The 12,948-nt window shown below is 43.4% G+C and overlaps 1 protein-coding gene across 1 annotated transcript in view; it reads right to left on the bottom strand.

The window, feature by feature from the left end:
* Window positions 1–4,578: 4,578 nt before the first annotated feature.
* Window positions 4,579–12,948, bottom strand: part of LOC141176206 (uncharacterized) — a 36,895-nt gene continuing 28,525 nt past the window's right edge. The window contains exons 9-10 of the mRNA XM_073660192.1: window positions 9,374–9,464; window positions 4,579–7,348 (exon numbers count right to left, since the gene is read on the bottom strand). Of these exons, the coding sequence (XP_073516293.1) occupies window positions 5,823–7,348; window positions 9,374–9,464 (1,617 nt within the window). The 3' untranslated portion in view covers window positions 4,579–5,822. The remainder of the gene's footprint in view (window positions 7,349–9,373; window positions 9,465–12,948) is intronic.

The raw sequence follows: 12,948 nt of genomic DNA on the forward strand, positions 1-12,948 counted from the left end.
ATCAATACATTCATTAGCCTTGTCCTTTAGGAAGAGAAATTTTAGATTTTTGTTCGATCACTCAGGGAACACTTTGTGTTTCTTTCTTTTTTATAATATGATAATCATCCCTGTCTCGTTGCAGTTTTTTTCGATTTATTCATTATTGGCTCATGTTCCAATTGTAATATGGATGTGATAGTGTTAGAATTTTTTTTTTATATTATGGATGAGATTCAAACCTTAATAGGTCCTTTTGACAAAACAGCTTTTTATCTTAATCAGCCAGAAGTCTACTTTTGTTAAGCCAAGAGAAAGCCACTATTCTGTTTGTGTTGACTTGTGAATGTATGTGTATTTCTGTGGCTGGTCAAGAAGGGCATACGATTATTTGTATAAAGCTGAATGTTGACATCTCTTGGTTTTTAAACAATGATGTTTGTTACTATGCTAATTGCATATTGTACTAAAGTCATCTACATGTTGATTTACAAGAGCCCCCTGCTATACCAACTATATAAATTGATTAAATGCTCAAACAATGAGACATGAGCCCTGTGGAATAATACCCTCCCTAATCCTTGACCTGTGGATGTGTACATGATAGGACAACTGTAACTATTTAAGGGACATATGCCTCTGTAGCAGTGAGAATTGAAAGAGAGAATCAAAAATCAGTCAGAGTCTGCAGGGCATCAGCTTGGTAGCATGGCTCAATCCAGAGAGACACAGATTTAGATTATACATGATTCCAGCCTAAGTATGTACGGCCCTGACTGGAAGGATACGGATCTGCTCCATTGGGGGAGACCAGGTTGGGACGATGAAGTCACCTGGCCCCATGGATATGTTGTTTGGGGTTGCCAGGTGGGACCCTCTGGTCACCTGGAACTCATAGAAACTCTTGGCGAGGCCAGAGTGGGACCCTTGGGTCTTCTGACCTTGTACCTCGATGTACTGTCAGCTTCCAAAGCTTGCTGCTACCTCCTCTCTATTGGTGCCCGCCAAAAGCGGGGGCCACTGGTTGAGGTAGTTGGCCCTGGAAGTCCCAAAATCACAGTTCTATCTCTGGCAGGTCAGCGGAAGGACAAGACTATGTAATGTTGTACCATCTTGGGTGTTTGATGGGACTGTTCTGTTTAATGTCCGTTTGGTGGTTCAATAAAATATTGCCACACTGCTTTACTCTCACACTGTGTTGTCTGAGTAGTATGCCAACGGAAGACCCCAGGTCTTCACAGTCTTTAGCTAAAGATAGAACTTTTTCAGCTGCAGTTTCACACAATTGTGTTCTCTTTTTATGTAAACATGTTAACATAATGTGCAGACAATTATTTAAATTAGAGTCCAATTCAAGTGTAAACGTATTGTCATTAGGAAATGTTTGTAGAACTGTCCCTGTCCATAATTGATCCTCCGGTTTGTCTAATAGTTTGTAACATGAGCCGTTCCCTTGATGATAGTCAATTGTAAAAGTATTCCATGATGTAGCTATATAGATAATTCCCTCTGCAGCCAGGCTCTCCTTTGAAAATTGCCAGACCGGGAGCCGATTCCAATGTACTGCTACTGTATCCAAGAAAAAACACTAGGGAGAAAGTAGCGCAAATAGGGCCTAACCCAACAAATATTTAAGAGTATTTGTATCAGATTGTGCTAACCTGATCCGTATTCTTTTCTTTGGCGTTTTAAGTTTGATGTTCAGTTGCTGCGGATCCATGGGTTTGTCAAAACCGATTAATATCAGGATCTGGAGAAATTTGTGGATAATTCCCGTGCTGCTGGTTTATTGAAGACGTCAATTCAGAAAGGTTTATTAAATATAATAATTGAATATGGAACGTGCAGATCTCTCAGATCTTTTTTTTATATCAATGAATCTGGCTCTTTGTTTCTGCACTTCTATAGAATAATCTGGAAAGATCTAGATTTTGAACCCATTGATTATTACATCTGGGTGATCCCTTGGCTGTTGCAGGATAATATCTCTGCCCTGGTAGTGTAAAACTTTAGCCAGCACAGGTCTTTGTGGAAGCCCAGGAGGAAGATGAGCACCCTATGAGCTCATTCTACAGATTATAGGAGGGTTAAGGTTTTAAGCCTGATAATTAATTTCAGCCAGTTTTCAAAGAATTCAGTAGGAAAGGAGCCTTCTATTATTTCAGGCACACCAATAAGTGGCATATCATTGAGCCTTGACCTATTATCAAGATCATCTGTTTCCGCCAGCAGTGCTGATATTTGCTGTTCAGCAAGCCTGTTCTCATTGCTTGTATCGGCTATCTGGTCCTCAATGGCGCTGACTCTGCCTTCCACTGCCCCTGCTCTATTTTCAGCAGTTTGTGTCGTATACCTGTTATCTCATCTTTAAGTCCACCAAAATGTACATTGAAAGCAGATGGAGAGAATTTACAATGTACCACTGCAATGAAAACGTCTTTTAAAGTAGGTACCTCAGGTACCAGTATGTCCCATTGGTGCAGATTAGGCCGTGGGGCAGTGAGTATTGTGCCACATGCAATTTTGTGGTCTTTTCATCCCCTTCAACGCGGCTGCCTCACCCAACTCCTCCACTTGGAGCCCGTGCACAGGTGTGGGGTAGCTGCTATAAGAAGGCAACTGGCACCTGCTGAGACCTGTGTTTTTGTGCAGGCAAATTGCTACAGCCTGGCCACCACTTCCCTCCTCCTCGTCTCCCCTGCTCAATCTGTCTCCAGCATGATGACCGTGGTGTCATCTTGGAGCTGAGAGCCTGCTTCTCCCGCCGTCTTTATGTGACTTTTCCTGGTCATTTTTTCCCCTGGAACAAAGTACCGCCACACTCAGAAAGTTAACTGGTAGATGTATGACGATTTTCAGGATGGTCGTCAGGTCCTATATCGGATAAAGAGCTAGATGCTCGACAGGAGCTCCTACATCTACTGTTCACATACAGTACAGACCAAAAGTTTGGACACACCTTCTCATGTAAAGATTTTTCTGTATTTTCATGAATATGAAAATTGCACATTCACACTGAAGGCATCAAAACTATGAATTAACACATGTGGAATTATATACTTAACAAAAAAGTGTAAAACAACTGAAAATATGTCTTATGTTCTAGGTTCTTCAAAGTAGTCACCTTTTGCTTTGATGACTGCTTTGCACACTCTTGGCATTCTCTTGATGAGCTTCAAGACGTAGTCACTGGAAATGGTTTTCACTTCACAGGTGTGCCCTGTCAGGTTTAGTAAGTGGCCTTATAAATGGGGTTGGGATCATCAGTTGTGTTGTGCAGAAGTCTGGTGGATACACAGCTGATAGTCCTACTGACTAGACTGTTAGAATTTGTATTATGGCAAGAAAAAAGCAGCTAAGTAAAGAAAAACAAGTGGCCATCATTACTTTAAGAAATGAAGGCCAGTCAGTGTGAAAAATTGGGCAAACTTTGAAAGTGTCCCCAAGTGCAATTGCAAAACCATCAAGCGCTACAAAGAAACTGGCTCACATGAGGACCGCCCCAGGAAAGGAAGACCAAGAGTCACCTCTACTTCTGAGGATAAGTTTATCTGAGTCACCAGCCTCAGAAATCGCAGGTTAACAGCAGCTCAGATTAGAGACCAGGTCAATGCCACACAGAGTTCTAGCAGCAGACAAATCTCTTCAACAACTGTTAAGAGGAGACTTTGTGCAGCAGGCCTTTATGGTAAAATAGCTGCTAGGAAACCACTGCTAAGGACAGGCAACAAGCAGAAGAGATTTGTTTGGGCTAAAGAACTCAAGGAATGGACATTAGACCAGTGGAAATCTGTGCTTTCGTCTGAGGAGTCCAAATTTGAGATCTTTGGTTCCAACCACCGTGTCTTCGTGCGACGCAGAAAAGGTGAACGGATGGACTCTACATGCCTGGTTCTCACCGTGAAGCATAGAGGAGGAGGTGTGATGGTGTGGGGGTGCTTTGCTGGTGACACTGTTGGGGATTTATTCAAAATTGAAGGCATACTGAACCAGCATGGCTACCACAGCATCTTGCAGCGGCATGCTATTCCATCCGGTGTGCATTTAGTTGGACCATCATTTATTTTTCAACAGGACAATGACCCCAAACACACCTCCATGCTGTGTAAGGGCTATTTGACCAAGAATGAGAGTAATGGGGTGCTACGCCAGATGACCTGGCCTCCACAGTCACCAGACCTGAACCCAATCGAGATGGTTTGGGGTGAGCTGGACCGCAGAGTGAAGGCAAAAGGGCCAATAAGTGCTAAGCATCTCTGGGAACTCCTTCAAGATTGTTGGAAGACCATTTCCGGTGACTACCTCTTGAAGCTCATCAAGAGAATGCCAAGAGTGTGCAAAACAGTCATCAAAGCAAAAGATGGCTACTTTGAAGAACCTAGAATATAAGACATATTTTCAGTTGTTTCACACTTTTTTGTTAAGTATATAATTCCACATGTGTCAATTCATAGTTTTGATGCCTTCAGTGTGAATGTACAATTTTCATAGTCATGAAAATACAGAAAAATCTTTAAATGATAAGGTGTGTCCAAACTTTTGGACTGTACTGTATGTTGTCAGGGTTGTTGCACAAAAGTACTGCTGCTTTCTGTGTGAGTGGGATAGTCATGCAAGAGAATATTGCTCCAAAAAAAAGGACTGGCCTCTTTGACATTCACTTCAGCAAGGGAGTTAACTGTCCTGCATCCAGAAGTTGAGGACCCACCTAGGCAATGGTGGTAACAAAATCTTATCAAGTTGGGCCTAATGAAGAACTTTTTAAATGCTATGGATAAAAATGTAAAAGCATTCCTGCATCTGATTGATAACTTTCCAAGGTTAAGATGAAGCAAATATAAAAGAAGGAGTCTTTATTGGACTTCAGATTTGTAAGCTTCTTCAACATGAGGAATTTCTTCATTTGTTGCAGGGCAAGGAAAAGGCTGTATGGTTTACATTTGCATTTGCGGTAACTAACTTTTTGGGAAACTCGAGCAGATACAGTAACTATGAGGAGTTGGTATTGTTTCTCCTCAAAACATATAAGGATCTTGGCTGTAACATGTCCTTAATGATTCATTTCTTACAATCTAGACTTTTCTTTCACCAAACTGTGAAGTAGTGAGAGACGAGGATGGTGAGAAATGTAACCAAGATATTGCAGCTATGGAGAAAAGATATAAAGGAAAATGAAATCCATCAATGCTTGCAGATTACTGTTGCATAATTTTAAGAGATGATCTGATACAGGAGAACAAGAAACAAGCAAAAAACAGTTGTCACTGAATGAGGACTAATTTTGTGGTGCAATTTCAGTAACTGTTTAAAATTCGCAATAGGGTTTAGACAGGTTTTAATTGTTTGAATTGTTTCTAAGTTTTCTCTAACTAAATATCAGAAAATTGGCATAACAAAATATGCTGCATCTGTATATTTACAAAAATAATAATGTTTCAAAGTACTGAAACTTTTATCATTAATTATATGTAGCAGTAAAAGGAAAACTCAATTGTACAATTTGAATTCAGGAGGTCAAACTCATTAAGAAATGGCTCAGTTCATAATGGAACCTGACTTTTAAAAATATTTAAAACAGTGTTACATGATCTGAAAGGTCCATGAGCTAGGTTCTTCAGCTGCTCAGTCAGGACTGCAGCCTCTGTATACCTTCCTCTCCTCCTCTGCACCAGTCAGATAAGTGTGGGGCTGGAGGAGAGAGCAGTTCTCTCACTGATCAGGAAGGACACTGGCTCATTTTTCTCAGTCACAGGAAGCTACCTCCAGTCTATAGGACACAGTCACTTATTAGCAAGATTTTTTCTTGCTAAAAGTGTGTCTTTTCAAGTAAAACATTTTCCGCATTAAGGATATAAAAAAGGCTTCTCCCCTCTGTGACTTCTCTGATGTCTATCAAGATGCGTTTTCCGGTTAAAAAATTTCACACATTCTGAACAGGAAAAAGGCTTCTCCCCTGTGTGCGTTCTCTGGTGACTAAGAAGATTTGATTTCTGGTTAAAACATTTCCCACATTCTGAACATGAAAAAGGCTTTTCCCCCGTGTGAGTTATCTGATGTCTAACAAGAGCAGATTTGTTGTTAAAACATTTCCCACATTCTGAACATGAAAAAGGCTTCTCCCCTGTGTGAGTGCTCTGATGTGTAACAAGATCTGATTTCCGGTTAAAACATTTTCCACATTCTGAACATGAAAAAGGCTTCTCCCCTGTGTGAGTTCTCCGATGTCTATCAAGATGCGCTTTCCGGTTAAAACATTTTCCACATTCTGAACATGAAAAAGGCTTCTCCCCTGTGTGAATTCTCTGATGTTTGATAAGACTTGATTTCTCTGTAAAATATTTCCCACATTCTGAACATGAAAAAGGCTTCTCTCCTGTGTGAGTTCTCTGGTGCATAACAAGATTTGATTTCCCTGTAAAACATTTCCCACATTCTGAACATGAAAAAGGCTTCTCCCCTGTGTGAATTCTCTGATGTTTGAGAAGACTTGATTTCTCTGTAAAATATTTCCCACATTCTGAACATGAAAAAGGCTTCTCTCCTGTGTGAGTTTTCTGGTGCTTAACAAGATTTGATTTGCCTGTAAAACATTTCCCACATTCTGAACATGAAAAAGGCATCTTCCCTGTGTGAGTTCTCTGATGTCTATGAAGATACTCTTTCCAGAAAAAACATTTCCCACATTCTGAACAGGAAAAAGCCTTCTCTCCTGTGTGAATTCTCTGATGTCTATCAAGATGCGCTTTCCGATTAAAACATTTTCCACATTCTGAACATGAAAAAGGCTTCTCCCCTGTGTGAATTCTCTGATGTTTGATAAGACTTGATTTCTCTGTAAAATATTTTCCACATTCTGAACATGAAAAAGGCTTCTCCCCTGTGTGAGTTCTCTGGTGCTTAACAAGATTTGATTTCTCTGTAAAACATTTCCCACATTCTGAACAGGAAAAAGGCTTCTCCCCTGTGTGAGTTCTTTGGTGACTAAGAAGACTTGCTTTCTTGTTAAAACATTTCATACACTTGAAACAAGAAAATCTATTCTTTGCTGTGTGAATTTTTTGATGTTTAAGAAAAAACTTTTTGAGGGGAAAAATATTTCTATATTCTGACCGTGCAAATGGCTTCTTTGCTTTAGGAGCAATTACTTTTTTAATACTTATTTTGTGACTTTGATTTTCCATAGTAGTCGGTAATGAACCAGAAGATAGGACCTGTTTCAAAGGATCAGATGACAGATCTTTGCTGTGAAGGGATGATGGTATATCTGGAGTAATAGCATTCTCTTCAATTGTATCCTGTGAGATCTCAAGCTCATCTGATTTGAAAATTGAAGATGTCAGCTGTCCCTCTGATCTCCTAGTACAGTCATCTGCTAAGTAAAAAAAATATTACATTTGAATAAAATATTCTTGAAATTTATATTTTTGAACATTTCTACTTAAACTGTTGGTACAAATGGCAAGTTATGTAAAAATATTGAATTATTCACCAAGACAATGACAGTTCACAGTCTAATAGAAAACCTCATAGCATGAGCCAGTAGAGCGTGGTGTCCAACTGTTTGTTCATTCTGCCTCCCAAATATGAAATATGTGAAAATGATACCAATAAAAAATTCTACTAATCTCACAAAAACAAGCCTCCACTCAGGTCCATCATGTGTCAATGGAAAAACAGAGGCTTCCACATCATTAGTGGCTCAAAAACTCTTGAAAAGCAACATGGCTTCCATAAACCAATCCAGCAATATCCGCTCTTCCAAAGTCAAATATGCTCCCTGCTTAACTCAAATGGAAAGCACTACACCCTACTAAAGCTGGAAGCATATTGCCAGAAGCTGCCTGATACAGCCTTGTTCTCTGCTGGTTAAGTCCTCTGTGTTCAGCTCCCGTGTTGTGTATTTTCTTCTTAGTTTCTTCTTGTGATCCCAGCCCGTTTACTGACTACTATTGTGTCTTCTGATTTTGTATTTTCTCTGCCCTCCTGGCTCTGATCCGGTAACCTGACTATTCTTCTTGTCATCTCACACCACAGAACAGCAGGCAACACTAAGTCCAATCCTAGGGGTCTTTGTGTAAGTACAGATCCATATAGAGGGGTTAAAGGGTGATGGGCAAAACTTTGACTATAGAAAATAACACATGTAATGAAAAGATCAAAAAAAAAAAATAGTGGTGAAACCTCTCTGGGGTAATTAGAGTATGCTTCTTGGTAGCTTCTGCAATTTAAACTATAGTAAGGGACAATATTTTCTGTCAAATGAGTCTCAAGAAGAAATATACATTTAATGAGAACTTTTTATAATAGTGCAGAGCTGAGGTGTCAAATTTAGAACGCGGGCATTTGGAAGAGACAATGGAGACCTTTTTTGAAAGACTACCAGGGAATTACGGAGTTAAGTGGGGCAGGCCAATCCCACCACAATCAAACTATCATACAGAATGAACCTTTATAAAAAAAAAAGGGAATAAAAAAATATGTTACATCCCCAACAAGAATGTATGCTTGGGGGGGGGGGCGACGACTCCAACACTAAACCAGAGTTGCACTTATCTATGGTGGACCGTTGGAGCTACTATGACTCCTGACCAGAAGAGTAGAGAAAGTATTAATGGTCCCCATTTCAGGATAAATTGTATATAAATTCTTTAGGATCGATAATATAATTTATGACGAGTGAATCCATGAAACCAGGGCTCGAGTCATGCCAACATATCTCCTACAGGCATGAATAAATTTTTTTACAGCCATCAGCCGCACACAGCTTAGAGATATATCATGGCACAGGTGTAATGTTTTTTTGTATACTTCATCTATTTGAAGTTATTTGGTTTAAAAAGAAATTGAAAAGTCAGGGTAAAGGGAAACTCTGTTGTTATTGTACAGAAATTCACACTTGGCCTCACTGCACATTTAATGTTGTCGATCATAAAAGTGAAGTTTGGTCAGAAAGACTGGACCTGGTCTTGTAGGGACCATATGAGCACATTCAGCAGCACAGAAGGGAGAGAAGGTGGATTCATCCAATAAGATATCAGGGTTCTAGGAAGCCAACAGCATCATTACCCTCCGCTTTCTCTTACAGGCCCATCATAATATTTTTCTTCAAGTGATTTTCTAACTTGTCAGCACTTTCTACATATGCTGTCATTTGGATTGGTAGTTTACAGATCTGGGCAGGTAAGAGTCAGGATCTTCTAATTTCAGTTGGTAGGTGGATCTTCCAGGTTGTAAGTTCATTGAACAGTTTTTGGTGGAGGACAATGTTTTGGTCTAGATGCAAAATGGTTATCACACGATCGTGATACAGCTGGACTAAATGACCGGTAAACCAGCCACAGCCTGTGACTGAGAAGAATCTGTGACTTCTCTGCATTTAGTGGTTACTACTCACCTGGACGGTTATCTGTAGGAATCTCATCTTTACACCGCTCATCACCCCTCACATATGTCTCTGTAGTATTAATATGGGTCAGATCTTCACCCTGAAACAAATATTGTACAAGTCACAGACAGATGGAGAAGTCACATCTATGATCAGTAGTGATGAGCGAGTACCGTAATATTCGTAATCGCTATACTAGTAACGAGTACTTTGTAATAATCGCGTATTCGTTCCGAATAGCGAGTACAATGTAAGTCAATGGGAAATGCGAGTAATTTTCTGCTAGACCCTAAAAAGAGGTCTGGGGGTCTGAGGAAAAGGCTGAAATGGATGGGAAAGTGATGAAACAGAGTGGGAAGAGCCTGGAGAATGAGCCTGCATGCATTTCTGACTCACATATGGTTTCTGGGAATAAGTTTGTCGCAGTGTTACGCCACTTTTACAGACACACAAGAACAACTACCAAATCTAACCTAAATTGCATTTAACAGGCCAAAAAGGTTAAGAAACCGTTTTTCCTGCACAATCACTTGTATATAAAGCTAAATAAACCAGAGAAGCCAAAAAAAGACGGATTTTGGTAAGACCTTACCTGTAAAATCCTTTTTAGCGAAGGAAGGAAGGGAGACACAGATCCATTACTAGTGGGTAGACGGAGCCCCACAGGATAGTTCACCTCAGATTAGAAAAAGTGACGACCGGCCCTTCCAGCTTAGGCTCCTCCTACTCCCATGTCCTTCAGTCCGTACACAAGCTAAGGAAAAGCAGACAACACCAAGGGAACAACACAACCCCTTCCGAAAATTCAGAAATGCGAGAGAACAGGTTATGCAGAAACAGAAAAAACACACAGTCCCAGACACTACTCACTGGACCTGACAACTGCGATGAGCTGGCAATGCTGGAACAGAGCCCTAGTGCGCCAACCCCAGACCAGATGACCGCCATCAGGAGGGAGTCGCGCCGCATCTAGAGAAACCATAATACACTTCTGCCATGGGAGGGTGCTGTGTCTCCCTTCCTTCCTTCGCTGAAAAGGATTTTACAGGTAAGGTCTTACCAAAATCCGTCTTTCAGCAGCAGAAGGGAAGGAAGGGAGACACAGATCCATTACTAGTGGAACGTCCCAAAGCAGTCCAGAACTCAAGGGTGGGAAACAGTGGCAGAATCGCCAAACCCCAACAACTTAGGCAAGCGCGCAACAAGCGCCGAAAACGAGATAAAGAGATAACCTAAACCACCGCCGCCTGCAGGACCCTGTGTCCCAAGGCCGCATCGGCGGAAGCACTCACGTCCACTTTATAAAATTTTGTAAAAGTGTGAACGGAGCGCCAGGTAGCCGCCCGGCAGAGCTCCGCTGCAGAGGCCCCCTGACGAAAAGCCCACGACGAACCAACAGCTCTCGTGGAATGAGCTCGAACCTTAACCGGACAAGGCTCGCCCTTGAGCCAGTACGCCTCTAGGATAGCCGAACGTATCCACCGAGCTATAGTGACCTTGGAAGCCCGCTGACAACGTCGACGACCAGCAGGAATCACAAAAAGAGAGTCCGACTTCCGAAACCCTTGCGTGATTGTAAGGTAGAACTTCAATGCCCGCACCAAATCCAACGAGTGCAAGGCTCGCTCCTTTGGACTCTTCGGATTCGGACAGAGGGAGGGCAACAAAATATCCTGATTGACGTGGAAACGCGACACCACCTTAGGCAAAAAATCGCCACGGGTACGAAGCACCACGCAATCCGAGTGGAACTCCAGAAAAGGGGGTGAGCAAGACAGTGCCGCCAACTCAGAAACCATTCTCAAGGAGGTGACCGCCACCAGGAAGGCCACCTTCCAAGAAAGCAAGTAAAGATTAGCTGAATCCATAGGCTCAAACGGCCCATGCTGAAGCGCCTCCAAGACTAGATTGAGCCGCCGAGGAGCCACAAACGCCCTCCAAGGCGGAAACTGACGTGCAACCCCACGACAAAACGAACGCACATCCTTGCGCGAGGCAATAGCCTTCCGAAAAAGCACAGATAGCGCAGATACCTGACCCTGCAAGGTACCAACCGCCAGACCCTTGGCCAAACCACATTGCAGAAAAGCCAAGAAGTTGGGAATGGAAAAAACCCTCGGGTTCCTTGACATTCCAGAACACCATGAATAGAAGCCCTCCCAAGTTCTGTGATAAATCCTAGTCGTAGCTGGACCTCTGCACCCGCAAGGTGGTAATGACCTCGGCCGAAAACCCACGACAGGTCAAGATCTCAGTCTCAAGTGCCACGCCGTCAAAACGAAGCGACTTCAGGTCCGGATGGCGAATGGGCCCTTGGGTTAACAGGTCCGGACGAAGAGGCAGTGGAAACGGAGGCGCCGCCAGAAGAGACACCAGCATTGAATACCACGCCCTCCGCAGCCAATCCGGCGCCACCAAAATCGTCGAAATTCGTTCGAGTTTGACCCGCCGGATCACCAGAGGAAGTAAGGATACCGGCGGAAACACGTAGATCAGCTCGAACTGGTCCCACGGGGCCACTAGAGCATCTACCGCCACAGCCTCCGGGTCCCTGTACCTGGACATGAACGTCGGAATCCTGGCGTTCAGCTTGGATGCCATCAAGTCCACTTGGGGAGTCCCCCAAAGGGAGCACAGCAGTGTAAAAACTTCCGGATGAAGGCTCCATTCTCCGGGATCCACCTGCTCGCGACTGAGTAAGTCCGCCGTGATATTCAGCACTCCTGGGATGTGAATCGCGGAGATGGCTGGAACCCTGGACTCGACCCATACCAGGATCCGAGAGACCTCCATCATGAGTCGAACTCCTCGTCCTGCCCTGATGGTTGATATATGGGACAGCTGTCGCATTGTCCGTCTGAATCCGGACCAGCAGACCGCTCAAAGGGACCGTCCAATGTCGGAGGTAGAGAAATATCGCTCTCAACTCCAGGATGTTGATCGGCAGAGACGACTCCTCTGATGACCAGACCCCCTGAACCCAGAGATCGTTCCAAACCCCCCCCAGCCAGACAGGCTGGCATCGGTGGTAATGACCGACCACCGTGGGAGGAGGAAGGATTTCCCCAGCATTCAAGAGACTCTCACATCCTGCGGAAGATACCGACACAGCGATCTAGCGAAGCCGGCGATCGATCCCAACGGGTCAGAATAAGATCTTGGAGACCCAGGGGAATGAAATTGTGCAAACGGTACCGCTTCCATTGCCGCCACCATCAGACCCAGAAGGCGCATACACTCCCGAAGGGACATCGCCATTGCCGACCTCATAGCCTGGACATGGTGACGAAGGTTCGCTTGTTTGTCCGGAGGCAGGGACACCACTGCTCGTACCGTGTCGAAATGCATCCCCAAGAACAGGATTGACTGCGATGGCTCCAATGACGACTTCTTCCAATTGACCAGCCACCCGAAGTCCTCCAGGTGCTGAAGGGAGAGATCGCGAGCCGTCACCGCCTCCTCCGCTGTGGGCGACACAATTAACAGGTCGTCCAGGTAGGGGAGAATCGTAACCCCTTGCCTTCGAAGGAGCGCCATGAGCGGCGCCGGAATCTTTGTAAAAACCCTGGGCGCCGAGGCCAACC

The sequence above is a fragment of the Phyllobates terribilis genome, unplaced genomic scaffold, assembly GCF_046119375.1.
Source record: "Phyllobates terribilis strain yellow unplaced genomic scaffold, ASM4611937v1 Scaffold_17__1_contigs__length_24005725, whole genome shotgun sequence".
In the NCBI taxonomy this organism is placed as follows: Eukaryota; Metazoa; Chordata; class Amphibia; order Anura; family Dendrobatidae; genus Phyllobates; species Phyllobates terribilis.